Genomic DNA, 26,527 nt, shown 5'->3' on the forward strand with positions numbered 1-26,527 from the left:
ATTCTAGCTCCTCTATCTAGAGGAATCTTATGAAAAAAAATCATTTTACTTGAGTCGTGTGTACACAAATCTTTGGACCCAGGTCAGTATGGTGTTCAAATTTACTTAACGGACTGTTTCTAGCACATTTAGTTTGATTTCTCATGAACACTTGCCTGAACTGCAAACAGTAAATTATTTTTAATTATTTGGAAAACTGTTATTGGAAGGGTCATATTTAGAAAAGATCAGTTGTGGAATTTATATTGTAATTATTATTAATGTTATTAATATTAATTTTGTTTCTATATTGTAAAAGGGAATGAGTTCTTAAGAGGCTGTCTTGTTACTTGAGACTTTGGTGCAACAAAATGAGTGTTCAATAATGCAAAATGAGAATAGTTTGTGGGAGCACCATACTCTGTACTTTTCCCTCCGGGTTCTGTCTAGAAATTTGGCTTACTAATTGGGTTGTCGAGTGGTAAGGCATTGCTGTAGAATGTGGGTTTGAATCCCACCTGCATAATATACATGTGGAACACTACATGTAGATGTGACTCGGGCAAAGTACCAAGTGTCGGATGCATGGGTTAAAACACAACGCAACATAATGGTAATAGTAAGTGCTTGTTGACCTCAGCTTTTGGAGTAATTTGAATCTTTCTTGAACCGGGTTTAATGAGTTGTTATTAGGTCGTGTATATCATGTCCCTTGTGTGTAGAATGTGATTGCAGACAGGGACGCAAATGATTACCTGAAATGTTAACTGTATTAAAAGTGATTTTTGGGGTTGACTGGAGTGTGATTCGAACCTCCGGATTAACGTGCCGGCACTCTGCCAACTGAGCTATCCAGGCCAATGTTGGCAGTGTCCATATTTTGTCAATAACTTTGTCTAGCACATTAATCCGGAGGTCATTGGTTCGATTCCCACTCTAGTCAAGTCTTTGTACAACCCCAAAAGTCATTTCAAATTGTTCCCAGTCAGTTTCCCTTGTGGTTTATACTGATACATGTATGTATTAAAAATGGTGAGAGAGATTATATTTAATTGCCAATATCTGAAAACCTTGTATTGTGATAGAATTATGTATACACTATACCTCCTGAATGAAATGAAATGAAATGATGAAGTTTTCATATGGAGATCGGATTACGTTGAAGGCATTCAGTTTGTAAATATTATTAATTTTTATTTCATAAATCTATTCTTCATATCCCTGGCTATATCAGATCAGCGCCCCAACTTGTTAAGTCTGCTTATTAACTCAGCCCAATTAATTTAATAAGGGAAGAATTTACGAGTTTTTGTACTTTATACGTTGTACATTACGCTATACATGAACAAGCGTAAGGTATGGGCAATTAGAAAGCCAAGAGTTCCATCTTAATTGGAAAATATTATTAATTTTTACTTCATAAATCTATTCCTCATACCCCTGGCTATATCAGACTAGCGCCCCAACTTGAAGAGTCTGCTAATTAGCTCAGCCCAATTAATTTAATAAGGGAAGAATTTACGAGTTTTTGTACTTTATACGCTGTACATTATGCTATACAAAGAACAAGCGTAAGGTATGGGCAACTACAAAGCCAAGAGTTCCATCTTAATTGGAAAATATTATTAATTTTTATTTCATAAATCTATTCCTCATATCCCTGGCTATATCAGACTAGCGCCCTAACTTGATAAGTCTGCTAATTAGCTCAGCCCAATTAATTTAATACGGGAAGAATTTACGAGTTTTTGTACTTTATACGCTGTACATTATATATGCTATAATACACAAAGAACAAGCGTAAGGTATGGGCAATTAGAAAGCCAAGAGTTCCATCTTAATTGGAAAATATTATTAATTTTTATTTCATAAATCTATTCCTCATATCCCTGGCTATGTCAGATCAGCGCCCCAACTTGTTAAGTCTGCTTATTAACTCAGCCCAATTAATTTAATTAAGGAAGAATTTTCGAATTTTGGTACTTTATACGCTGTATATGCTATACTAAGAACTAGCGTGAGGTTTCGGCAACTACAAAGCCAAGAGTTCCATCTTAATTGGAAAATATTATTAATTTTTATTTCATAAATCCATTCCTCATACCCCTGGCTATATCAGACTAGCGCCCCAACTTGAGGAGTCAGCTAATTAGCTCAGCCCAATTAATTTAATAAGGGAAGAATTTACGAGTTTTTGTACTTTATACGCTGTACATTATGCTATACAAAGAACAAGCGTATGGTATGGGCAACTACAAAGCCAAGAGTTCCATCTTAATTGGAAAATGTTATTAATTTTTATTTCATAAATCTATTCCTCATACCCCTGGCTATATCAGACTAGCGCCCCAACTTGATAAGTCTGCTAATTAGCTCAGCCCAATTAATTTAATAAGGGAAGAATTTACGAGTTTTTGTACTTTATACGCTGTACATTATGCTATACAAAGAACAAGCGTATGGTATGGGCAACTACAAAGCCAAGAGTTCCATCTTAATTGGAAAATGTTATTAATTTTTATTTCATAAATCTATTCCTCATACCCCTGGCTATATCAGACTAGCGCCCCAACTTGATAAGTCTGCTAATTAGCTCAGCCCAATTAATTTAATAAGGGAAGAATATACGAGTTTTTGTACTTTATACGCTGTATATATGCTATGCAAAGAACAAGCGTATCGGTACGGGCATATACAAAGCCAAGACTTCCATCTTAATTGGGAAATATTTTCAATTTTTATTTCATAAATGTTTTCCTCATATCCCTGGCTATATAAGCCCAGCGCCCTATAGTGTTAAGTCTGCTAATTAGCTCAGCCCAACTAAATTAATCAGGGAAGATTTTACGAATTGTTGTACTTTAAACGCTATACTTATATACAAGCGCGTAAGGTATCGGCAAATACAAAGGCAAGAGTTCCATCTTAATTCGAAAATATCGTTCATTTTTATTTCATAAATCTGTTCTACATACCCCTGGCTATATAAGCCCTGCGCCCCAATGTGTTAAGTCTGCTAATTAGCTCAGCCCAATTAAATTAATCGGGGAAGAATTTACGATTTTTGGTACTTTATACGCTGATACTTAGACAACAAGCGCATAAGGTATGGGCAATTACAAAGCCAAGAGTTCCATGTTAATTGGAAAATATTAATAATTTTTATTTCATAAATCTGTTCCACATACCGCTGGCTATATGAAATTAGCGCCTAAATTATTAATATTTTCCAATTAAGATGGAACTCTTGGCTTTGTAATTACCCATACCTTACGCTTATTCTTTGTATAGCATGTACAGCGTATGAAGTACAAAAAAATCGTATATTCTTCCCTTATTAAATTAATTGGGCTGAGCTAATTAGCAGACTTAACAAGTTGGGGCGCTAGTCTGACATAGCCAGAGGTATAAGGAATAGATGTATGAAATAAAAATTATTAATATTTTCCAATTAAGATGGAACTCTTGGCTTTGTAATAACCCATACCTTACGCGCTTGTTATCTAAGTATATACTGCGTATACAGTACAAAACTCGTAAATTCTTCCCTTATTAAATTGATTCGGCTGAGCTAATTAGAAGACTTAACACATTGGGGCGCTGTGCTTATATAGTCAGGGGTATGAGAAACATATTTATGAAATAAAAATTAATAATATTTTCCAATTAAGATGGAACTCTTGGCTTTGTAATTGCCCATACCTTACGCTTATTCTTTGTATAGCATGTACAGCGTATAAAGTAGAAAAACTCTATGTTCTTCCCTTATTAAATTAATTGGGCTGAGCTAATTAGCAGACTTAACAACTTGGGGCGCTAGTCTGATATAGCCAGAGGTATAAGGAATAGATTTATGAAATAAAAATTAATAATATTGTCCGATTAAGATGGAACTCTTGGCTTTGTATTTGCCCATACCTTACGCGTGTGTTTAGTATATCATACAACGTATAGTAAGAAATTCGTGAATGATTCTCTTGATTAATTTAATTGGGCTGAGCTAATTCGGTGAGTTAAAACGTCGAGGTGCTAATGTGATTTAGCCATGTGTATGTGGAACAAATTTATGAGATAAATAATATTAATATTTTCCAACTTAGACGGAATTCGTTTGTTTAGTTGTTGCCTATACCCCACGCATGTATTAGGCATAATAGCGTATAATTACAGTACGAAATTCGCAATTTCTTCTCTAATTGGATTAATTGGGCTGAGCTCATTAGAAAACATTAACCAATGGGGCGCTAATCTGACATAGCCAAAGGTATAAGGAACAGATTTATGAAATAAAACTAATAGTATTTTCCAATTAAGATGGAACTCTTGCCTTTTTATTTGCCAATACCTTACGCATACAGCGCATTACAGTACAAAAATTCGTATATTCTTCATGGACTAAATTAATTGGGCTAAGCTAATTAGCAGACTTCAAACACTGGGGCGCTAATCTGATATAGCCAGGGGTATGAGGAACAGATTTATGAAATAAAAACTAATAACATTGCCCAATTAAGATGGAACTCTTGGCTTTGAATCTACCCATACCTTACGCGTGTACAATCCTTCTGCACTGTCTTCGACGGGTAATGACGGTCGTTGACAGTTTTATTGAAATTTGGTGCCAGCACCAAATTTTTTTGCCATCACCCAATTTGGTGTTGGGCCCAAATTTGGTGCTCACTTCAGCCTGGTATCATGTGATACTCTTGGCAATCATAACATGTCAACAACGGCCGTGTAGTAGTCACAGATGGAACCCCCAAAATGACAAGTTACGTGTAAATCCACAACGAAACTACCGTTTTTGGTTTCGGGAAGAATATGGCTCGATCTACTCAGTTGCTGTGGTTCATTTTTGTGTCCTCCCTTATTCAAGGTAAGTTGCCTTTTCCAACTTTATTCTCCAAACTTCCTTCGCAAAAAGTTTGAAACATTGTTTCTCTCCTCACGACCTCAGTCAGTCAGCTCAGTCTCACGAGTCACACACACACAGTACCGGAAGAAGATTGCCTGGTCTAGTTGTTCACACTGCCCGGCAGATCGATAGGGTAGATAAGGTCTGTCGCAATGATTGATACCGACTGGTCTTTTCGCAGGTTTGGCGGACACTATATCGATACATGTATGAGTGCACTGTTTTGAAATGGGTGTGAACAGACAAAGTTACCAAACCAAACCTAATTATTAACCCTCGAATGGTGTCATGTCATCTTATAAAAACCTTGTTCTACCTCCATGGTAGACCATAGTCCATACATGCCTTAAATTACATCTGCCGCAAAAGTGGTTTTAACTTTTAAAATGGTCGAGAGGCACTGGGGGAAAAAAAAGGGAACATTGTTCTTCTTCTTACTTTCTTCTGCAGCCTTCATAATTGAAGATAAAAGCACTGCCAATGGGGGATTGCTAGTTTCGATAACGTAACCCTCCTCCCGACCGCCGCCAGGTTCTCTTAAGCAAAAACGACAACCTGGTCCAACACGTAGAATTTCGACAGCTAGTCACCAGATTTGCCCTATTTTTACCACTTTTGAAAATCATGACACAGATTCTAAGAACACGAGCTTGATCCTCAATGTCTCATGAATCCTTTGAATAAATTGAATGATAACACTCAAAAACCATTGAGGAAATATTTTGAAGAAAAAAGACAAAAACTTACCTGTGCTTAGCTGTCTTAAGGGTAGTTGCGATAGGGTTACGTTATCGCAACTATCAAAATTGTACATGTTGGACCAGATTGTCATTTGCCGCTCGAGAGAACGACTTGCCGTCAACTCGCCGTCAACTCATTTTCGTGCCGTCAACTCATTAAATTTACATGAAAAATCTATAAAAGGGGCGCGGAAGTGTTAAGTCTGGGCTAAACTACATATTTCTCATGGTTTTCGGTAAAAATTCATTCACAAAAACAACTTTGTGTTGATAAAAAAAAGTACTAGTGCTGGGCGAACAGTGAAATTTTGATATTCGGATTTCGCTGGCCAACTATCCAAAATTAAGCGGATATTCGAATAGTTTTTTTCGCCGTTAGAGGGCCCTATTAAAAAAAAAATTAAAAAAAAATTTTAAAAATATTTTTGTTGCCGCTAGAGGGCCCTCAGGGCGCTGTTCGTTTGTGAATGAGATCTTTTGGGCGGATTGATATTAGTTTTAGACAGTGTCACTCGGTTCATTCATAAAAATAACCGGATCTAATTTAAAGATGGCGATTTGCTTATTGATCGTGATTGACTCTACGTAAAGGAAAACTTTCGAAATCTTTGAACAAACTACGTCAGAAATGTCATTGTTTTAGCTCTTCACGGAGGTGAGCATAATTAAATAATTAATTTATGCTGTTTTATGCTGTCTTAATAGAAGTTTCATAAGAATTCAGACAAAACATTCAGTTGTCGCCCGACGTCCGCGGATATTCGGATATTAAAGAATATCCGGTTACTTGGTTGTAATTACAGAACTATCCGGTTTATAAATTAGATATTCGCGCCCTATGCGGATATCCGGTTAAGAAAAAAAAGGCATTCGCGGTTACGGATAGGAAAACCTGTTCGCCATTAACCGGATATTTGAATAATTCGCCCAGGCCTACCAATCATTGACATATTGGGCCAAAGACTAATCAATGTGAAAAAGCAAGATGGCGGCCGACAGTTTTGCTGCTTCGAGATAATTTATTCACGAGAAAAAAACTCACGAGAAATATGACCTAAAACTTATGCGAATTCTCTTTGAGCTGAACTTTACAGTTTTATGCTTCTTTTGTGGATTTTAAGTATATATTGGTGGAGTTGACAGCGAGTTGACGGCGCAAGTGAGTTGACGGCGAGTTGGCGGCAAATAGTAGGACCCCTTCGACCTGATGGCCGTCGGGATGAGAGTTACGTTATAAATCGCAACTATGCCAATGGCAATTTATAGACACACCATGGACACACGTGTACCCAGACTAATCCTTTGGCAACTGGGGTAAGGCTTGCTAAGCTAAGGACACAGTGTCACAGTGGGACTCGCACCCACGCTCTGCTGATTAGTTACACCAGAGCGTGAGTTAAGTGCTCCTTAAAGCCATTATACACTCTCGGTAAACAGTATTGTCCAAATCCCACACTTCGTATATCACAATCAAATAACAAATCTGTAAAAATTTGGGAGAAAATAACGGGAGAACCCAGTGTGTCTAAAATAAATCAGTAATTCTCGCTATCGAGAATTGATATTGTTTTAATGTTTTCTCAAAAAGTAAAGCATCATGGAACAATATTTCAAGAGAAGTCTTTCACCATTACCTTCTGTAAACTCTGTAAATTATTTATAAATCTGTGAACTTTTTGTTGTTGTTCTGTACCGACACCCCAAAAACAATGTTGCTTACACCGTGTGATAATACTTACGAAGGACTAATACAAGTCATTGGAAACATGTTATAAGTTGAAACACAATGGTTTATTGAGTAACTTTAGAACTGGTTGTGTGACATACACTGGGCTTACTAGCATATGAATAAACATGAGTGTAGACTTGTACAAGTCCTTCGTAAGTATTATCACAACACACCGCTTTTCCTTCCATTCCAACAATGATAGACATGGCCTAGCTGTATCTCAATTCTATTCTAATGTAATGGGGCCAACCTACTTCTAGAAACTATTAGGCTCCCCTTGAACCTTCTTAGGCATCTAATATTTTGGGCATCCTTAATGCTACTCCTAGAAGTATGCGGTTTCGTTTCGCTATCAACTCCCGTAACCTCATATACGTACATGTACAACTCTCAAGACAAAGTTTTATAAAGTTTTAATTTTGTCAACGAAATCTCTTTTTTTTCTTTTTTTTTGTACCAAAATTAGGCTCTATCTGTCCTTTGAACTCTCATTGGCACAGGGGGCGACAGAGAATCCACTCTGCAATCTCAAAAATTGTTAAAAATGATAAATTCTTACCGTAATTCAGTCCCCAACTACTCCGTTTTACCACTACACCACAAATGCCGATTGTCCCCGACCGTGCACGTATTTTTTTCCCAGGACAAACGTGGAGAATTATCTCACACGTTCGGAAAGAAAAAGTACCCGATCTGTGCTTTGTATACAAAACATGGACATGCGTCTGGGAACTACGAAGAATAGTTCCCAGACGCGTGTCCTGGAGTAGAAATATAAAAAAGAAAACAAAAACCTTTTGAACCCACAAACAACAAGAAAACACGCCTGTGGGGCGTCATGGCTGAGTGGTTTAAGAGAATGAATTCAAACTTCTGGTGATTGTGTCATCAGAGTGTGTGTTCGAATCCCGTTCATGGCATTTGTGTCCTCAGAGCAAGTTACTTCACTATCCCTGACTATAATTGCTTCTGTTTACCAAGGGGTGCATGTATTAAATGGAGGGTAGAGATTGATCATTTGTGTATGAACAAGTCTTTGGAGCACTACGGTTGCCCATAAACAGGTCACTCTATCTACTCGCCATCAGGGAGTAGAGAAAGATTGAAGGAATGTTATTGGCCAAATGACCACGGGGCACTATTAAGTCCATTGAGACGGAGTATGAAATGCACTATTATACACATAATGAATGTTTATGAGTGCAATGGTGCGAATATGTTCATGAGTTGAAAGATTGAATGTTCTATTCAACGAGGCGGAGCCGAGTTGAATGGAACATTCCAGCTTTCAACGAATGAACATATTCGCACCATTGCACGAATGAAAAACATTCATTATTTGTTTTATATAACACCCAAGTAGAACTTTGTCATTTTGATTGAAAGAAACAACTTTCAAAACAAACAATTTCAACTGTAGAAGCCGAATGCTAGTAATTTTACTATGCCTTATTGCAGTAACACCTGCTGCGTTACTAAAGACACGCGCACGCAGTGATGTTTTTACTTAGCTTTTTCGTTCCATCCGAAAAGTACCATTGCACGCTGGCAGCGTGCCAGCGTGCAATGGTACTTTTCGGATGGAACGAAAAAGCACGGCGAGTGACTCAGCGTGCAATGGTACTTTTATTTGCTATCACATGACGGACAATCCGCTAAACAAATGGCAAGGATCTGCTTGGGTGTTATACAAAGGGGACTATAACAATTTGTTATTATACTACTATTATTTCTAAGTTGCATTGAGCTAGTATTTCTACAACAACTGGACAATTATAGCTCTTCTCAAAATTAAAATTTATTTTCCTGTCTAAAGAAATGCTTTCAACGATGAAATGGGTATTTTTGATGAATTTTACAGGTTTGCCAGTTTTGAAAATGGGAGTAGCAAAAACTGTTGGCATGCAGCAAATACACACAGTGTGTGATGCAATGACCATCCAACAAAAGGATCTAACAACAAGACTTAATGCACAATTGTTAAGCTTTTATTTATTTAAAGGTAAACTGATTCTCCATTAATGAACAAAATCAACAGACACTGGGTACCCCCCCCCCAAAGAAAAAGGGGAAAAAGAAATAAGTTAGGCCTAGGCTATAGGATAGGATACAGGGTTTGCCCTTTAATTTTTTAGCAACTGCGTGATATCCAGCAATCCCAGTTGAGTGCATTACTGTACATGTAGCATTCTCATTTCGCTCTGTCAGCTTTTGCAATGGTCTGTAAAGTGTAGTTTCTTTTCAACGATCAGTGTGCACTAGCGTTACGTGTGACTACAATGTATGTGATTTGCAAGCAATATGAACAATCAGTGTTTTTTAAGTGCTGAGCAGTGTCAGGCCTGATACTTCATGGAGTCAACGAAGGCGATTGCCTCCAAAAAACTCCATGCACTTTGGTCATTGCCTAGGTGCCCCTGATAGAATTTTACAATTTCCTCATATGTTGCCCTTGGGTGTTTTAAAGCCATTGAACACTTTCTGAACAGAACAAAAAAAATTAAAGTTCACAGATTTACAAATAACTTGCAGGGTTTACAGAAGGTAATGGTGAAAAACTTCCCTTGAAATGTTATTACATGAAATGCATTACTTTTAGAGAAAACATTAAAACAATTCATTTCTCGATATCGATATTATTGATCAGATTTATTTTAAACACATGTCATGACACGGTGAAACGTGCGGAAACAAGGGTGGGTTTTCCCGTTATTTTCTCTCGACTCCAAAGACTGATTGAGCCTAAATTTTCACAGGTTTGTTAATTTATAGGCCTAAGTTGTGATACACAAAGTGTGGGCCTTGTGACAATACTGTTTACCAATGTTGTGCTATTGCTCTAACTAGCCCTGGCCAGCAAGTGGGGCCACTGTTTGAGAATTAATGTTTGGATATTCACAGTAAAAGTGTGACAGATATTTAATCTATTGTTTGATTTGATTATTTTCCCCTTGAGGGGAGTGGGCCGATTCCTGGAGGTAGTGCAATACCAGGCCAACCCGTGGCCAGGACGAGGCAAGCCCCTATTCCATGGCCCAGATCCAAAAATCAGTTTAATATACTGGCTGCTCAATGAGCAGCGTTTCAGATATTAAGCTGAAAAGAACAGATACTACACATGATCTTAGCCAAAAGGCCGAGAAGCGATACCAAATAATTGTCTCGTCAATCCAAGGGTATCGAAACATTGTTCCTTCTACTCACAGTTGTAAAACTTCCAATAATTTTCAGTTAATAATTAACCTAGTACGATGTTTTTAAACTCACTTTAAAGTGAGCCCATCAAAAACAGCACATAATGTACTTTTAAGATTTGAAAACAAGTTTTTAATTTCCTCAAAATAAGCATTTTGTGTGTAAAATCATAGGAAATTAGTATTCGGTCAGTCGAAGCATACTTGCTCTACAGTAGAAGGTTATAAATGGTTACTGCGCAGGTGCGTACTATTTACTATGCTAATCCAGACAACGGTCACATGGATTACACCATGTGGATTGTGCAGTGTTACAGAGCACACTGCCTTGGAGGTGTAATTTTCTTCCTCTTGTCAAGGACTATTGATAGCTGGTGAATACATTGGACCCGTACCATGTACTGAACAGTGAATATTGAACCCCATGTACTGAACAGTGAATATTGCACCCCATGTACTGAACAGTGAATATTGCACCCCATGTACTGTACAGTGAATATTGCGCCCCATGTACTGTACAGTGAATATTGCACCACATGTACTGTACAGTGACTACTGAACCCATAGGCCACAATGAATGTGAATACCCTACCCCTGTACATGCAGTACCCACTGTACAGTGTATACGTGTACACATTGGGACACTTGGTGTACAGTGCAAAGTACAGTACTTTAGTACACAGGATTGTTGTACAACCCATCAGCCAACACTGTGTGTCCACCCCCACCCCCCCTCCCCGAAAAAAGGGGGGAAAAAAGCACCCCCAAAAAAGGCAAGAAGAGCAAAACTAGCACATTTCATTCATATAAGTGAATCCTAGGTAACTTACATTTACAACAGGTCTCAAAATAACCCCTGGCACCCACAGCAATTGCCTACTTTTGTTGGGTTGCACTTTGAAAAGTTCCTATTTTATGATACAAATTGCCATTTTCCTCATACATTTACATAAATAAAAGTGCCCCTTTCTGATGATTTGAGCAGATCATAGAGTAAGGACAGCTCTATGAGCCAATGAAACCTTTTTTGAAACGAATGCAAAGATTTTCTTCTTTGTTTTTTTTTATTTAATTGTTTTTATTTTGACCAATTTTTTTTTTTATTAATTTTATTATTATTATTTTTTTTTTCAGCACTTGTTGTCCAAGCCTCACTGTGGCTGAACTTATGGCCAAATAAAGCGGTGAACCAGCCAAACTGCATGAACTTTAACAATGAGACCTGTGAACCCTGTATTCCTGGAACGATACCAGATTCAGGTAAGATAAAGGACTTGGGTTAAAGGCACTGGACACCTTTGGTAATAAGCCATATTGCTAGTTAGATTTGAATAATGTCTGATACAATGATTTGATGGTTACAATGCACTGATTACATTGAATTCCTCAGACTATCGAGACAGTTGCTACGCCACGTGATTAGGGACAAGCTTTTGAATAGCAACCTCCAGGATGAGCAACACCTGGTATCATTGTGCCATACACATCCATTCAGATTTTTGTACGGGTGTTCGTAATGGGTGTTACGCAAAAGCGTGCCCCTAATCACGTGGCGTCGCAACTGTCTTGATAGTCTGAGGAATTTGAATGTAAGAGGTGCATTGTAACTAAGCGAGTCATTGTGCCAGATATTATTCAAATCAAGCTCGCAAATCTGTGAAAATGTTGACTCGATTGGTCATCAAAGTTGCAGGAGAATAATGACAGAAAAAAACACTCTTGTTGCACAAATTTAGGTGCTTTCAGATGCCTAAAAAGGACTTCAAGCCTGAAACTTCAGGCTTGAAGTCCTTTTTAGGATCATTGTATTCTACTTTTGAAACATCTTTCTAACCAATGCATTTTATAACAAACGGTTACAAATGCTTTTCAAAGACCAACTCGACCGATCCACGGCAACGTGTTCCTTTAACCTCATGTTAAAACAGTGTAAAATGTCATCGTATTTGATACTGTTCCAGTGTGAATTTGTTTTACCCACAACACTGTCATTCTTCAGTTAGGCCTATTGGTCGTACATTTCTGCATGAGGAGTGTTTTTTAGTCCATTCTGGAATTTTCATGACATTCAAGCAAAACGGTGCTGAAATTCACCCTGATAAGTTTGGCCGATGATAATTTCAGTGTGCAAGGAACAAAACCAATCATTGTTGACATTAGCTGATTCCACTATGAAAGTGTATTAAACATTTCACAAGTCAAAAATTTGACTCCCATAAATGGCCGACCGTGTTTGTCGACGAGGTACAGTAAAAGGAAAACCACGCAACTTTGAGTGATACTTGTGTGGATCATTATATTCTACTTAAGAAATCTTTCTAATCAAGGCATTTTATAACAAACGGTTACAAATGCTTTTCAAAGACCAACTCGACCGATCCAAGGCAACATGTTCCTTTACCACTTTTTGTGTTTCCATTTTCATTTTGGTTTTTATCAAATGGATGAGAATATTCAGACTTAAATATCTGAATTTAGACTTTTTAAAGTCTGCCTGGTCAACAAAAAGTGTTGAGAATACTGTTACCAAAAGCTCCTTGGAATCTTTAGCTCAAGGAGTAGCCTAATCAAAGGGGTTGAAATGTCTATAATTGTATCTTTTGCTATCATTTCAACATTCCTCCTTACATACCAGCCGTCGATTTCACAAAACTCTTCCTAACTTAAGACTAATCTTAGGACTTAGGATGAGTCCCAACCCTGCACTGTAGCATGCAGACCTTAAGATTAATCCTAAGTTAGGACGAGTTACTCGAGATAAGACGAGTCCTAACTCTTTGTGAAATCGACCCCTGGATCCCTGTTTCAGACTTTTTGGGTCAGCAATTACTCTCACATGTGATCATCTCCACAATGCCAACTTTCAGTCAAAACTTTGTGTTGTGTCAAAATTTACCTTGACATAAGTTTTATGCAGTGTCATTCAATCAGTGTGAAACATGAAAGTAGTGCATTGCACCATGTATTTTGGTCTGACGTCAATTCTTATTGTTTGTCTTTCAGATTCAAAAGACTGTTTGTGCTGCGCAGCGGCGCAGTTTCCTGGCGAATGCAGTCAAAACAAATGCGTTAATTGTACAAAAGGATCTTACCAACCGTCTCCAGGACAAACAGTGTGTCGTCCTTGTCCTGTCGGGGAATTCACAGAGTAAGTATTTTTTGTCTTATCACAGAGTAAGTATTTTTGTCATAAACTGTTGGATAAATAAGAACCACTTTAAGACAATATACAGGATGGGTAATTATTAAAAATAAGAACACTTTTAAGTTTCAATGTGGAAACTCGTTGGTGATTAATTCTACACCTGTACTTTACCTTTGGAGGGGATGTATTTGCAGTGTGTCGTGGCCGAGCGGTCAAGCACACTGGACTCAAGCTCTGGTTTTTCTGTTTGGGTTTGACCTTTGGAGGGGATGTATTTGCAGTGTGTCGTGGCCGAGCGGTCAAGCACACTGGACTCAAGGTATGGGTTTGACCTTTGGAGGGGATGTATTTGCTATGTGTCGTGGCCGAGTGGTCAAGCACACTGGACTCAAGCTCTGGTTTTTCTGTTTGGGTTTGACCTTTGGAGGGGATGTATTTGCAGTGTGTCGTGGCCGAGCGGTCAAGCACACTGGACTCAAGCTCTGGTTTTTCTGTTTGGGTTTGACCTTTGGAGGGGATGTATTTGCAGTGTGTCGTGGCCGAGCGGTCAAGCACACTGGACTCAAGCTCTGGTTTTTCTGTTTGGGTTTGACCTTTGGAGGGGATGTATTTGCAGTGTGTCGTGGCCGAGCGGTCAAGCACACTGGACCTTTACCTTTGGAGGGGATGTATTTGCAGTGTGTCGTGGCCGAGCGGTCAAGCACACTGGACCTTTACCTTTGGAGGGGATGTATTTGCAGTGTGTCGTGGCCGAGCGGTCAAGCACACTGGACTCGAGCTCTGGTTTTTCTGTTTGGTGTTGACCTTTTGAGGGGATGTATTTGCAGTGTGTCGTGGCCGAGCGGTCAAGCACACTGGACTCAAGCTCTGGTTTTTCTGTTTGGGTTTGACCTTTGGAGGGGATGTATTTGCAGTGTGTCGTGGCCGAGCGGTCAAGCACACTGGACCTTTACCTTTGGAGGGGATGTATTTGCAGTGTGTCGTGGCCGAGCGGTCAAGCACACTGGACCTTTACCTTTGGAGGGGATGTATTTGCAGTGTGTCGTGGCCGAGCGGTCAAGCACACTGGACTCGAGCTCTGGTTTTTCTGTTTGGGTTTGACCTTTGTAGGGGATGTATTTGCAGTGTGTCGTGGCCGAGCGGTCAAGCACACTGGACCTTTACCTTTGGAGGGGATGTATTTGCAGTGTGTCGTGGCCGAGCGGTCAAGCACACTGGACCTTTACCTTTGGAGGGGATGTATTTGCAGTGTGTCGTGGCCGAGCGGTCAAGCACACTGGACTCAAGCTCTGGTTTTTCTGTTTGGGTTTGAGTCTCAGTCTTAGTAATGGAGTCCTGTAGTAAGACACTAAACCATTATTGCTCTGTCCTTCATTTGGGGTCGTAAAACCCTATACCTCTTGATCATTCTCTTTTCCCCATGTATATGAGTAATTCATGTTTTTTTAGAAAGAAAGTTACACTTATCCCCAAGAGAAGGGGTTTATACCCTGGTGTTTTTATTATTATTAATGTGAAGTTATTATTACTTTGAAATTATTATTCTGAAGTTATTATTATTTTATTATTATTTTGTGAAGTGGCTGGTGAGTGCGCCACAACACCTTTAAATTTTTAAAAAGCAAAATTAAATTTGTAATAAAGTAAAGTAATGTAACTGCTGCAAAATGTAACGGCCTATTTTTGGTGTTTTTACTGCACGCCCTAAAATCACAAACAATCTGAGCGGGAAAAAGATTATAAATTTTAAAATTCTTTATTTGATTGGTTATATTCATTTGAGTTTTACCCATTGTACACTTATGTGTGTTAGCACTGTAAACTCAGTACATGTCAAAAACCAAAATTGACATTCTTTATCCCTGATGCAAATTTCCATCTATTGATAGGTTATGTTTGATTTATATATATTTTTTCATATCGTTATCATGCAGCGTGGAAGGCAGCGAGTTGTGTCAGAATTGCAGCTTGGGTCACTTTGCCAACATGTCTGGCTCCCGTACCTGTGGGCCATGCAAGCCTGGTACCTTTGCCAATGTGACTGGCTCATCAACCTGCTTAGAATGTCCGAAGGGTCACTACCAGAATGACACTGCTCAGAAGAAGTGCCTGCCTTGTCAAGAGGGTGAGATTTATGCTGTGCTTCTTCTTCTTCTCTTGTCTTCTTTCTTCTTGCATTTTGTTATTTTTTGTATTCTTCTGTCTTATTCCTTTTTGTCCTGTCTTTGTTTTTCTTCTTCTTATTTCTTCTTTCTTCATTCTTATCAGACCTCAAAATAACCCACATCACCCACTGCAATTGTTGCGGTGCCCCTGGGGCCGATTTCACAAAGATCTAAGATTGATCGTTACTGCAAATGAATCGTAGTTGCTAAGTAAAACGTGATGTCACAATACAAATCACTATGGTGATACTGACAATTTGTCTTGCGATGAATTTGATTGCTTTGTGAAATCGGCCCCAGGCCAAGTTCCAATACAAGTTTACATTTCCCTCATAGAAGTGCCCCCTTGCCAGAGGGAAGTTTCTGTGGCCTTTCAAGAACAAGCGCTCAAGGCCTGACCTGTCCTAAAATGTTTCTGCTTGTTCAAGCACATAAGTACCTTTTGTGTGCTATATTAAGACTGAAAAGTGTGATTTTTTTTCTTTTTTTTTTTTAATGAGAGAATTTAAACTTTCTGGTTCTGTTTCAGGTCAGTTTGCAAACACTACGAGGCTCTCCAAATGTTCAAAGTGTCTTGCAGGAACTTTTTCCAATATCAGCGCTGCCATCAACTGCACCAGGTGCCAGCCAGGGCATTATCAGCATGCTGAAGATTCCGCCGAGTGTCATCCTTGTGATGAGGGCACAGCAACATCGTAAGAGTCACAGTTTGAATTTTTCCTCCTTCACAAAGAGTTAAGACTAGTCTTATCTTGAGTTTGGATGAGTTTCTCGTCTTAACTTAGGATTATAGCTTTAAGTTATAATCCTAAAGAGTCCCAGGATTAGTCCTAAGTTAGGACTATCTTTGTGAAATCGATCCCTGGTTTTGTTACTTTTCAAAAATATCTTATATTTTTGTACTCTATTAATTCAGTTGTTGTTGTTGTTTTTTTTTTGCTTTGTTGAACCTTATCCTGGAACCATTTTATTTTCCTATTTTACTTACACCATGACTTTAATGAGGCAAGGTATTCTCTCTGATTTAGTCTGATTTCTGTTTTATTTTTGCCCTTTGAAAATGTTATAATTTAAAAAGTATGGGGGAAAGTCTAGTAAAGCCATTATACACTTTCGGAACAGAATAGCGACGACGATAATTACGGATTATAGTAAACACATGTCATGACACGGCGAAACGTGCAGAAATTTTATATATAAATTGTGATACACGAAGTGTGGGCCTTTGGACAATACTGTTTACCGAAAGTGTCCAATGGCTTTAAAGCCTACAATGTGTCATAAAATGTTCCTATTTTTATTCCAATGGACCAAATATCATGCCTGAATATGCTCTGGTATAAATGTTATAAGGTTATTTTCTAGGTTAAAAATCCTTGGTTATGTATTGTTAGTAATCCTGTAATTGTTTTTTTTTTACCCATCTAGGGTGTGTTTTGTTATATTTGTGTTTAACAAACGTACCTTGTCAACTCTTATAAGGTGCTACATAATTGGGTCTCAGAACTCATCACTTCAATTACCTAAACTTACTAGATTATTTATTTTTTACCGATCAAGTACTTACGGGTTTTTAACCCATTTTGAGGTGTTTTTTGTTACTTTTCTTGGTTACAGTAAATTCGGCAGTTCAAAGTGTAACGAATGTTTACCTGGTTCCTTTGCTAATAAGACAGGAAGCAAGGAATGTGGTTTCTGCATGCCAGGTGAGTCACGAAGCAGAGTACAGAGTTGGAGGCCATGGGGGCCAGTAGAGCTCTGTGCCTCCCTGAGCCTGCAAAGCAAGAGATTGACAAACCAAGTCCCCATGTCCCTTGGACATCCCCTTACATACTTGTAATTGAGTTGGCACTCTGCCTCACTTTGTCCAAGTTCCTCCTGGGATCCCTGCCAGAAAAATACATCATAGATTATTGACTCTTTGATTCTTGTACATATTATGACTCAGATACACACCATAAAACTGTGGTCTAATTTTTTGAGATTTTGCCAAAAATTCAGTGCAAATACGTCACACAGGAAGAATAATTCCTTGTAGAAATACACAATCTGAGATTCAAATTCTGGGGGCACAACAACTCTTTTCTTTATACAGCCACAATACCTCAAAGTGAAAGGTTTCTCAAAATGCTTTATACTATCAAAAGCTGCTGTAGGCTTCTAACCTAAGTTTGTTATTGCTTTTAAATTTAAAGGAACACGCTGCCTTGGATCGGTCGACTTGGTCTTTGAAAAGCGTTTGTAACCATTTTTGATAAAATGCATATGATTAGAAGGATATTGTTAAAGTAGAATACAATGATCCACACTAACATGCCTCGAAATTGCACGGTTTTCCTTTTACCTCGTCAACTAACACGGTCGGACATTTATGGGGGTCAAATTTTTGACTCCCATAAATGGCCGACCGTGGTAGTTCGCACAGTATAAGGAAAACCACGCATTTTCGAGGCAAATTTGTGTGGATCATTGTATTCTACTTTTAAAACATCTTTCCAACCATATGCATTTTATAAACTAGGGTTACAAATGCTTTTTATAGACCAACTCGTCCGATCCAAGGCAGCGTGTTCCTTTAAGAGTGACTGCTATATATTGACCTTCTCTTTAAACAAAAAATTCCCATTGAAATTGTTTTTAAAGGGTCTATGTACTTTTTGTAGGCCACTAAAAACAAGTTATACAGATTAACATTAAACTCACACATGAAAATTATCATGGTAGAAAGCTCCCCTTAAAATATTACTTGCTCAGGTGCTGTAATTTTTGAGAGATGAGTTAAAAAAAGTCACAAAAAATACTTTTCGTCTTTGAAGACAAAATATTTGGTGACATCGTTTTACCCATTTCTCAAAAACTACAGCACCTCGGTTAGTAATATTTTAAGGTGAGCTTTACACTTATCATAATTATCTTCAAACGGTGTAAGTTTAATGTGAATCTGTGGACATTGTCTTTTGCATTGCAAAAAGTACTCAAATCCTTTGAGGGGAACCAAAGAGTCACACTGGGTTTTGTGATTCAGATATTTCAAAAAAGATCCCCTAAGAATAGGCTCTGCAATGTGATAAGGGTTTAGGCTTGCCAACAGAAAGGAACAGTTTCTCAATATCTACTGTAGTATCAATACCTTTTTGATGTATTTTTTCATTGTGGACTTTTCTCGTATAGGTTCATTTTCAAATACTTCTAAGACGACTAACTGCACGTTATGTGAGCCAGGAATGTTTCAGGGTCTGTCAGGGAGTCGGAACTGTCTAAACTGTGAAGTTGGGAGCCATTGCAGCAAGCACGGATGCTCCAGGTAGCTATTATAGAAATAGTGACTGATATAATCATTATAATAATTAGGGGGGCTAATCATCCTTACTCGCAGCTAAGAGCTGAATTGCGAAGGACCCGGCTACAACGTGTTCGAGATGCATGCATGGAAGGGCGCATTCAGCTGCCAGCCACATCAACCCATTATGACCACGGAGCACAGCCAAGATCGAAAGTGTTTGATTTTTTCCTGAGGGAGGAAAACCGGATAGTCTGGAAAACCCTCGTGGCACAGCAGAGAACCAACGCACAACTCAACTCACATATGGCCCCGACCGGGAATCGAACCGGGGTCACCTTGGTGAGAGGCGAGCGCTTTACGCACAAGCCAACCGTGCCACGGTTAAAGTTCTAGGCCCTAAGTGATATCAAAACCATGACTATGCCCGAATCGAAGCTGAGGGGCACAGTCATTATAATAATAATAATTCATTATAATAATAATAATAATAATAATAATAATATATCATTATAATAATAATAATAATAATAATAATAATATATCATTATAATAATAATAATAATAATAATAATAATAATAATACAAAGCATTTATATAGCGCTCTACAGAGAACAGAGCGCTTTCCATGAGACTAGGACAAAAAGAAAAACAAACAAACTAGGATAGGTGGGGAAACAGAAATGTCTTGAGGAGGCTTTTGAAGATGGGCAACGAGATCGACTCTCAGAGACCGGCGGGAAGCTCGTTCCATAGGCGCGGAGCAGCCATGGAGAATGAGCTATCCCCAGCTTTCCGGTTAGTTCTAGGAACAGAAAGCCGGGTCTGATCATTCATCAATTCATTCATTTTTCATTAAAAATCAACTGGCAGCACAAAGTTGAATAATAAGGCATTACAAAGTAAAAATATTGAAAAAAAATGCGCAGATAAAAGACATAAAATTGCACCACCACGGGGTACATGTAGGTACATTAAATCAAATAAGACAATAAAAAGAAATATAGATTTGATAAACCATTAAAAGATACTCTAAAAATGCACAGGGTGTTGTGGGAATCCTCTTATACATTAAAACTCCACTATGGAATACACCAGTTAAAAAACAGGAAACCCTAGCAGCTAGAAACTGAACAGCCCCCAATTAAAAAGATGACAACAAAATAGGAAAACAAATTTGATAAAACGTGTTGCAAATTTCCAAACTTAGACAATACCGCTTTTGTAATTATAGATGAAATGTGTTAGAGGTTGAACGTCAGTCTTCATATTTTAGGGAGCATCTCAAAAGTTTCGGGGGGTAGTGGGGACAAGGGGTTCCTCTGCCCCATATTCCTTGATGGTTACTCCACTGGGAGTTAGATATTTAACAACAATTTCAGGGCCCAACTTCATAAACCTGTTTATCGGTAGGCAAAGTTATTGTACTTTCTGTAGCAGAAAAATGTGCATAAGCATGAACGTATTTCACAATGATTTCTCAAGTTAGCAGAAATTTCTAGGCACGCATGCACGTTCACCATGGATTTAATAGATGTTAAATTTGGGATACAGAATATTCGTTTTGGTTTTACCAAAATACACCGATGTGTGTTAGCACTGTATACTCTGTACTTTCCAGAGTTCTGTGAAATAAACCATGGATTTACTTTGTTACGTCACTCATGTGGTAACTACGGGTTAGCCGACATTTATCCTTGCTTACGGTAAACAGTTTTATGAAATAGAAATTAGAGAGCAACTGTAAGGGATGCTCCATAAGCACAAAACGACTGCTTACATGTTTAAATAAATATGGCCCTCGGGTGGATTTCACAAAGAGATGAGTTTAGTCTTATCTCGAGTTAATCGTCCTTACTTAGGACTAGCCTTAAGTTTTCAATATCTCATACGACTAGTCCCAAGTTAGGACTAATCCTTGACTCTTTGTGAAATCAACCCCTCCCTGGTCACTTACTAGTTACTCTGTTATTGTTCTTTGTTCTTATTATTGTCTTTTGTTTTCCTTGTTCAGTTGTGCCAGCTGCCCAGCAGGTCATGAGGCCATCCATACCAAAGCTAGTAACTGTACTCCGTGCGAGTCTGGTAAATACAGACAGGAAGGGAGTAGAGGTATATGCAAGGAATGCTCATCGGGATGGTACCAGACTAATAGTGGTATGTCCTCATGCATCATTTGCCCGGAGGGATTTTACTGTCCGGTGAGTTGAACAAACTTCTTTTCTGGTCACAGAAAGAGTTATTTTACAGGCACTCCACACCTTTGTTAGTTGCCAAAGACAAGTTTTCTTGATTGGTGTATCTCCACATATGCATAAAAAAACAAACCTGTGAAAACTTGGACTCAGTTGGTCATCGAAGTTACAAGAGAATATAATGAAAGAAAAACACAACCTTGTGTGCTTTCAGATGCCCGAAATAAAGAATTAAAAGACTTCAGTCAGACCTGTAGCCTTTTATTATTTGAGTAAGAAATTACCTCCTCTTCAAAAAATATGTTACCTCAGAGGGAGCCGTTTCTCACATTCTTTTATACTCCATGTATCAACAGCTCTCCAGTGCTCGTAACCAAGTACATGTAAGTTATAATGAGTGGACGCATGGGTCCGGTTCTCAATTTTGAACCAGATAGAACCAGGTAGAACTGCTTTTTAACTTTAATTTGCCTTGGTTTTCCTTTTCAGTGCAAGTATTGCAAGCCACTAAAGTGTCCTGAAGATGCATATTGCCCTAGAGGAAGCCTTCAACCGCAGTACATCTACTGCACTGCGCTCTTCTACAAAACACCAGAGGTAAGGCATCAATTTAACAGGATGGCTTTGGAAAAAGTTACCTCACATTTTTTTACCTGGAATCTCAACATTTTGTGATGCCGGCATCATAGATTTTTTCGCATTGGGATCACAAACTCAAGTTTACAAAATTCTCAATAAACCTCAAACTTGGGGTTATGGCATATTTTCTTTTTTGCAAAAAATCCAAACTCACAAAATGCTCAATGAATCTGAAAATGTTGGTTGTATACCCCTTCCGCACTAATAACAAATCTTCAGTAGTTCGTTCTGTATCATTTGGGACCATAAAATCACCAGAAATTTGTTGTCCCCAAATGTGAAATTTTGACCTGCCGACATGGCAGATTTTTTTAATGTTGACCAAAATCCAAACTCACAAAATTCTCAGAAAATCTCAAAATTTTGGTTGTATACCCCTTCCGCAGTAATGAAATCTCTTCAGTAGTCTGTTCTATATCATTTGGGACCATAAAATCACCAGAAAATGTTTGACCCCAAATCTGAAATTTTGACCATGCCGGCATGGCAGATTTTTGTCATTTTGGACCAAAAATCCAAACTCGCAAAAATCTCTATAAATCAAAAATTTTGGTTGTATACCCCTTCCGCACTGATGAAATGTCTTCAGTAGTCCGCTCTATATAAATTAGGACCATAAAATCACCAGAAACTTTTTGACCCCCAAATCTGAAATTTTGACCATGCCGGCATGGTAGATTTTTTTCATTTTGGACCACAAATCCAAACTTGCAAAATTCTCTATAAATCAAAAATGTTGGTTGTATACCCCTTTCGCATCGATAAAATGTCTTCAGTAGTCTGTTCTATATCATTTGGGGCCATAAAATCACCAGAAAATGTTTGACCCAAAATCTGAAATTTTGACCATGCCGGCATGGCAGATTTTTTTCAATTTGGACCAAAATTCCAAACTCAGAAAAAATTCTCAATTAATCGAATGTTGTTGTTGTATACCCCTTCCGTACTGATGAAATGTCTTCAGTGGTCCGTTCTGTCTCATTTGGAACCATAAAATCACCAGAAAATTCTTGACCCCAAATCTGAAATTTTGACCATGCCGGCATGGTAGATTTTTTTCATTTTGGACCACAAATCCAAACTCGCAAAATTCTCTATGAATCAACAATTTTTGTCGTATACCCCTTCCGCCCTGATAAAATGTCTTCAGTAGTCTGTTCTATATTATTTGGGACCATAAAATCAACTGAAAATGTTTGACCCAAAATCTGAAATTTTTACCATGGCGGCATGGCAGATTTTTTTCAATTTGGACCAAAATTCCAAACTCAGAAAAAATTCTCAATTAATCGAATGGTGTTGTTGTATACCCCTTCCGTACTGATGAAATGTCTTCAGTGGTCCATTCTGTCTCATTTGGAACCATAAAAATCACCAGAAAATTCTTGACCCCAAATCTGAAATTTTTACCATGCCGGCATAGTAGATTTTTTTCATTTTGGACCACAAATCCAAACTCGCAAACTTCTCTATGAATCAAAAATTTTTGTTGTATACCCCTTCCGCCCTGATAAAATGTCTTCAGTAGTCTGTTCTATATTATTTGGGACCATAAAATCAACAGAAAATGTTTGACCCAAAATCTGAAATTTTTACCATGGCGGCATGGCAGATTTTTTTCATTTTGGACCAAAAATCCAAATATCCAGTATGGCATGGCGGACACAACTGCATCTGACACCGGCCATGGCAGATTTGTTTTATTTTGGACCAAAAATCCAAACTCACAAAACTCTCAGCAAATCTCCCAATTTTGGTTAATAATAATAATAATAATAAGACTTGTAATGCGCACATATCCACCCTGCTGGGTGCAATGTCTTCAGTAGTTCGTTCTATACCATTTGGGACCTAAAAATGACAAGAAAATTGTTCACCCCAAATCTGAAATCTTGACCATGCCCGTGTCGCATGCATGTATGTCCTCTATGCAATACTATCCGGAGGACACTATTGCTATGCAATAATGTCCACCGGACGGTTTTGCATATGCAATCGTGTCTGCCCGGACGCTGCTGCATTATGTAATTGTGTCCGCCCGGACACATTTGCATTTGCAGTTGTGTCCGTCCCTGTGCAAAACTGCCTTGCAGTAAACTAAACGCCCTTGGTCGAAGGAACACGTTCGCCATTTTGTTTACAAGCTAAGTGCATGTCATGAATGACATGGGAATTTTTTTTTATTTTGGACCAAAAATCCAAACTCACAAAATTCTCAATAAACCTGAAAATGTTGGTTGTATACCTATTCCGCACTGATAAAATCTCTTCAGTAGTCAAATCTGTCTCGTTTGGAACCATAACATCACAGTAAACTGTTTGACCCCAAATCTGAAAATTTTACCATGCCGGCATGGCATATTTTATTTTTTTACCAAAAATCCAAACTCAAAATTTTTGGTTGTATACCCCTTGCACACTAATAAAATGTCTTCAGTAGTCAGTTCTGTATCATTGGGAACCATAAAATCACCAGAAAATCTTCGACCCCAATGCTGAAAATTTGAAGCATGTCGGCATGGCAGATTCTTTATTTTGGACGAAAAAAACAAACTCAAAAATTCTCAGTAAATGTTAACAATTTTGCGTATGTACCAAGCCCACACTGATAACATTTCTCAGTAGACAGCTTTGTATCATTTCGAACCATCAAACCACCAATACATTTTTTACCCCAATTCTGAAAATTTGACCATGCCGCCGACATAGCAGATTTTATATATTTCTAGCCAAAACAAAATTTTCAATAATATTCAAAACTTTTCTTATTAACCCAGTCCACACTGATAAAATGTCTTCAGTAGTCCGTTCTGTATCATGTGAATCATTTTTTTTACCCAAATTCTGATTTTTTTTTATTAAATCTCAAATTTTGCTTACATACACTCAGTCCGCAATGATAAAACGTTTTTTCGTAGTTCAATCTGTACCATTTGAAACCGTAAAAACATTAAGAAATTAACACCAAATCTGAAAATGTTGTGGTGCCGGCATCCTGCTTTTTTTAATTGGCAGCTGTTTTAAAATTGGGCCACCATTGTTCATACAGTCCTTTGACAATCCCCGTACAAACAAATTTACCTATTTGCATTTAAGTGCATTAAATTGTGCTCAAACTGCCTGTTTTTACAGACACAACTCAAGATAACTCACAGACTTTTATTTTGTCTCCACCAAGGATAAATGTCGTCCAGAGGCGTCATTTTTTGTTGTTCTCGGACTGGCCATCCTGGTTGCCATGGTGACAGCGGTCTGCGTATTACAGCACCGTCGACGACCGCAGACTGTCAGGGCCGAAGAAGACGAGCTACTTAGATCGCAAAAGGATGGAGCACCAGTCTACGCAGGACTGTAGAGGGCTAGAAGTTTCCATCGGAGGGTTTGGCTGTATTTCGGCTCGTCAAATTAAGGCAGGTTTTTACTGAGTTGTTAATGTATGAATGTTAATCTTAATTACATGTAGCAACCATAGTCATCTGTGTTGATAGTACAGTGGTAGCAAAAATACATTGGGTGCCTTCATTTAGCTTCCCATGGTTGACCTCAGTCTGCGCCCAGTACGTTCGAATAGCTTTGATGTCATTCCAGTGGCTCGCCCGGGTCAGCCCCAAGTGCCCTGCTTGTGGAGTGGGTCACTTGGGGGCTGGCCCCAGGTGCACGACATCACCACGCGAGGGTGAGTGATTGGTTGAATAGCTCTTTTCAGGGGCTCACCTGAATGAGCACCGCAGGATCGACACAGGGAAGCTAATCGAACGCACCCAATGTAACTAATATCTCAGGGCCAAGTAGACACCATTTCTGATGACATCACGGTTTGATGGTCCCAAATCTCATACAGCTGCTTCGGCAGAATATATTGCTTAACATTTTATGCTAAGCAGAAATGAGCAGGATACCAGTCACAAGCTGTACATGTGACATACAGGTGTATGGTAGTTTGGCTAGTAACCATATTCTGGTTAGCAAAATTTTGTTGCGCTTAATTCCTTTTTCTGCTTTTAAAGACAGCTGTATGAAAATGGGCCTTGGTTCTTATAACCGACAGTTGTGCAGAGACACAGTGCCTTCCAAAGTGGTCAACTGTGAAGGTATCGATACTAAGGTCTTTTTCATGGCTTTGATTCTTATCCCCAACATCGGCGTTAAAGTCAAGCATGATGACAGATACACCACATGTCTCAATCCATCATCAGTATCTTGAGTTCATCACCAGTCGCTGTGCTATACACATGTACTTACTGAATCTGCACTGAGGCCCTGCCCTGGTCCGTAGAACTACGCACTTTACGGGGCGTCATAAGGGCATTCTGTGGATAGAAGGGTCATGAAATAGTCCCCAGAGCTGGGTACTAGGGATCTGTTTTTCTAGACCATCCTTTGACTCCAGTACTTTAAAGATACTTGACACTTTTGGTAAATGTCAAAGACCAGTCTTCTCACTTGGTGTATCTCAACATTTGCACAAAATAACAAACTGTCGAATTTGCGAAATAATTATGGAAGAAAAAAACACTTTACTCCTGAAGTTGTGAGCTTTTAGATG

General features: G+C 38.5%; 1 protein-coding gene and 1 non-coding gene across 2 annotated transcripts; one reads left to right on the forward strand and one right to left on the reverse strand.

The window, feature by feature from the left end:
• The first annotated feature begins 4,709 nt into the window (after window positions 1-4,709).
• Window positions 4,710-25,908, forward strand: LOC117295113 (sushi, von Willebrand factor type A, EGF and pentraxin domain-containing protein 1-like). Its single transcript, XM_033777680.1, has 10 exons — window positions 4,710-4,855; window positions 11,692-11,817; window positions 13,561-13,705; window positions 15,637-15,827; window positions 16,397-16,562; window positions 17,485-17,573; window positions 19,039-19,171; window positions 21,162-21,348; window positions 21,832-21,939; window positions 25,160-25,908. The coding sequence occupies exons 1-10, from the start codon at window positions 4,801-4,803 to the stop codon at window positions 25,334-25,336; spliced, it is 1,377 nt and encodes a 458-aa protein (XP_033633571.1). The 5' UTR covers window positions 4,710-4,800; the 3' UTR covers window positions 25,337-25,908.
• On the reverse strand, window positions 10,319-10,511 carry LOC117295191. The gene has a single exon (XR_004519655.1). It is a non-coding gene; the product is annotated as a U2 spliceosomal RNA (small nuclear RNA).
• Window positions 25,909-26,527: the final 619 nt, after the last annotated feature.

This window comes from Asterias rubens, chromosome 9 (assembly GCF_902459465.1).
Source record: "Asterias rubens chromosome 9, eAstRub1.3, whole genome shotgun sequence".
Classification (NCBI taxonomy): Eukaryota; Metazoa; Echinodermata; class Asteroidea; order Forcipulatida; family Asteriidae; genus Asterias; species Asterias rubens.

Coding starts and splice junctions, on each gene's coding strand:
- LOC117295113 (XM_033777680.1), top strand. CDS start 4,801: ATGGCTCGATCTACTCAGTTGCTGTGGTTCATTTTTGTGTCCTCCCTT. Junction 4,856..11,691: donor TGTGTCCTCCCTTATTCAAG/GTAAGTTGCCTT, acceptor TTTTTTTTTCAG/CACTTGTTGTCCAAGCCTCA. Junction 15,828..16,396: donor GTGCCTGCCTTGTCAAGAGG/GTGAGATTTATG, acceptor GTTCTGTTTCAG/GTCAGTTTGCAAACACTACG.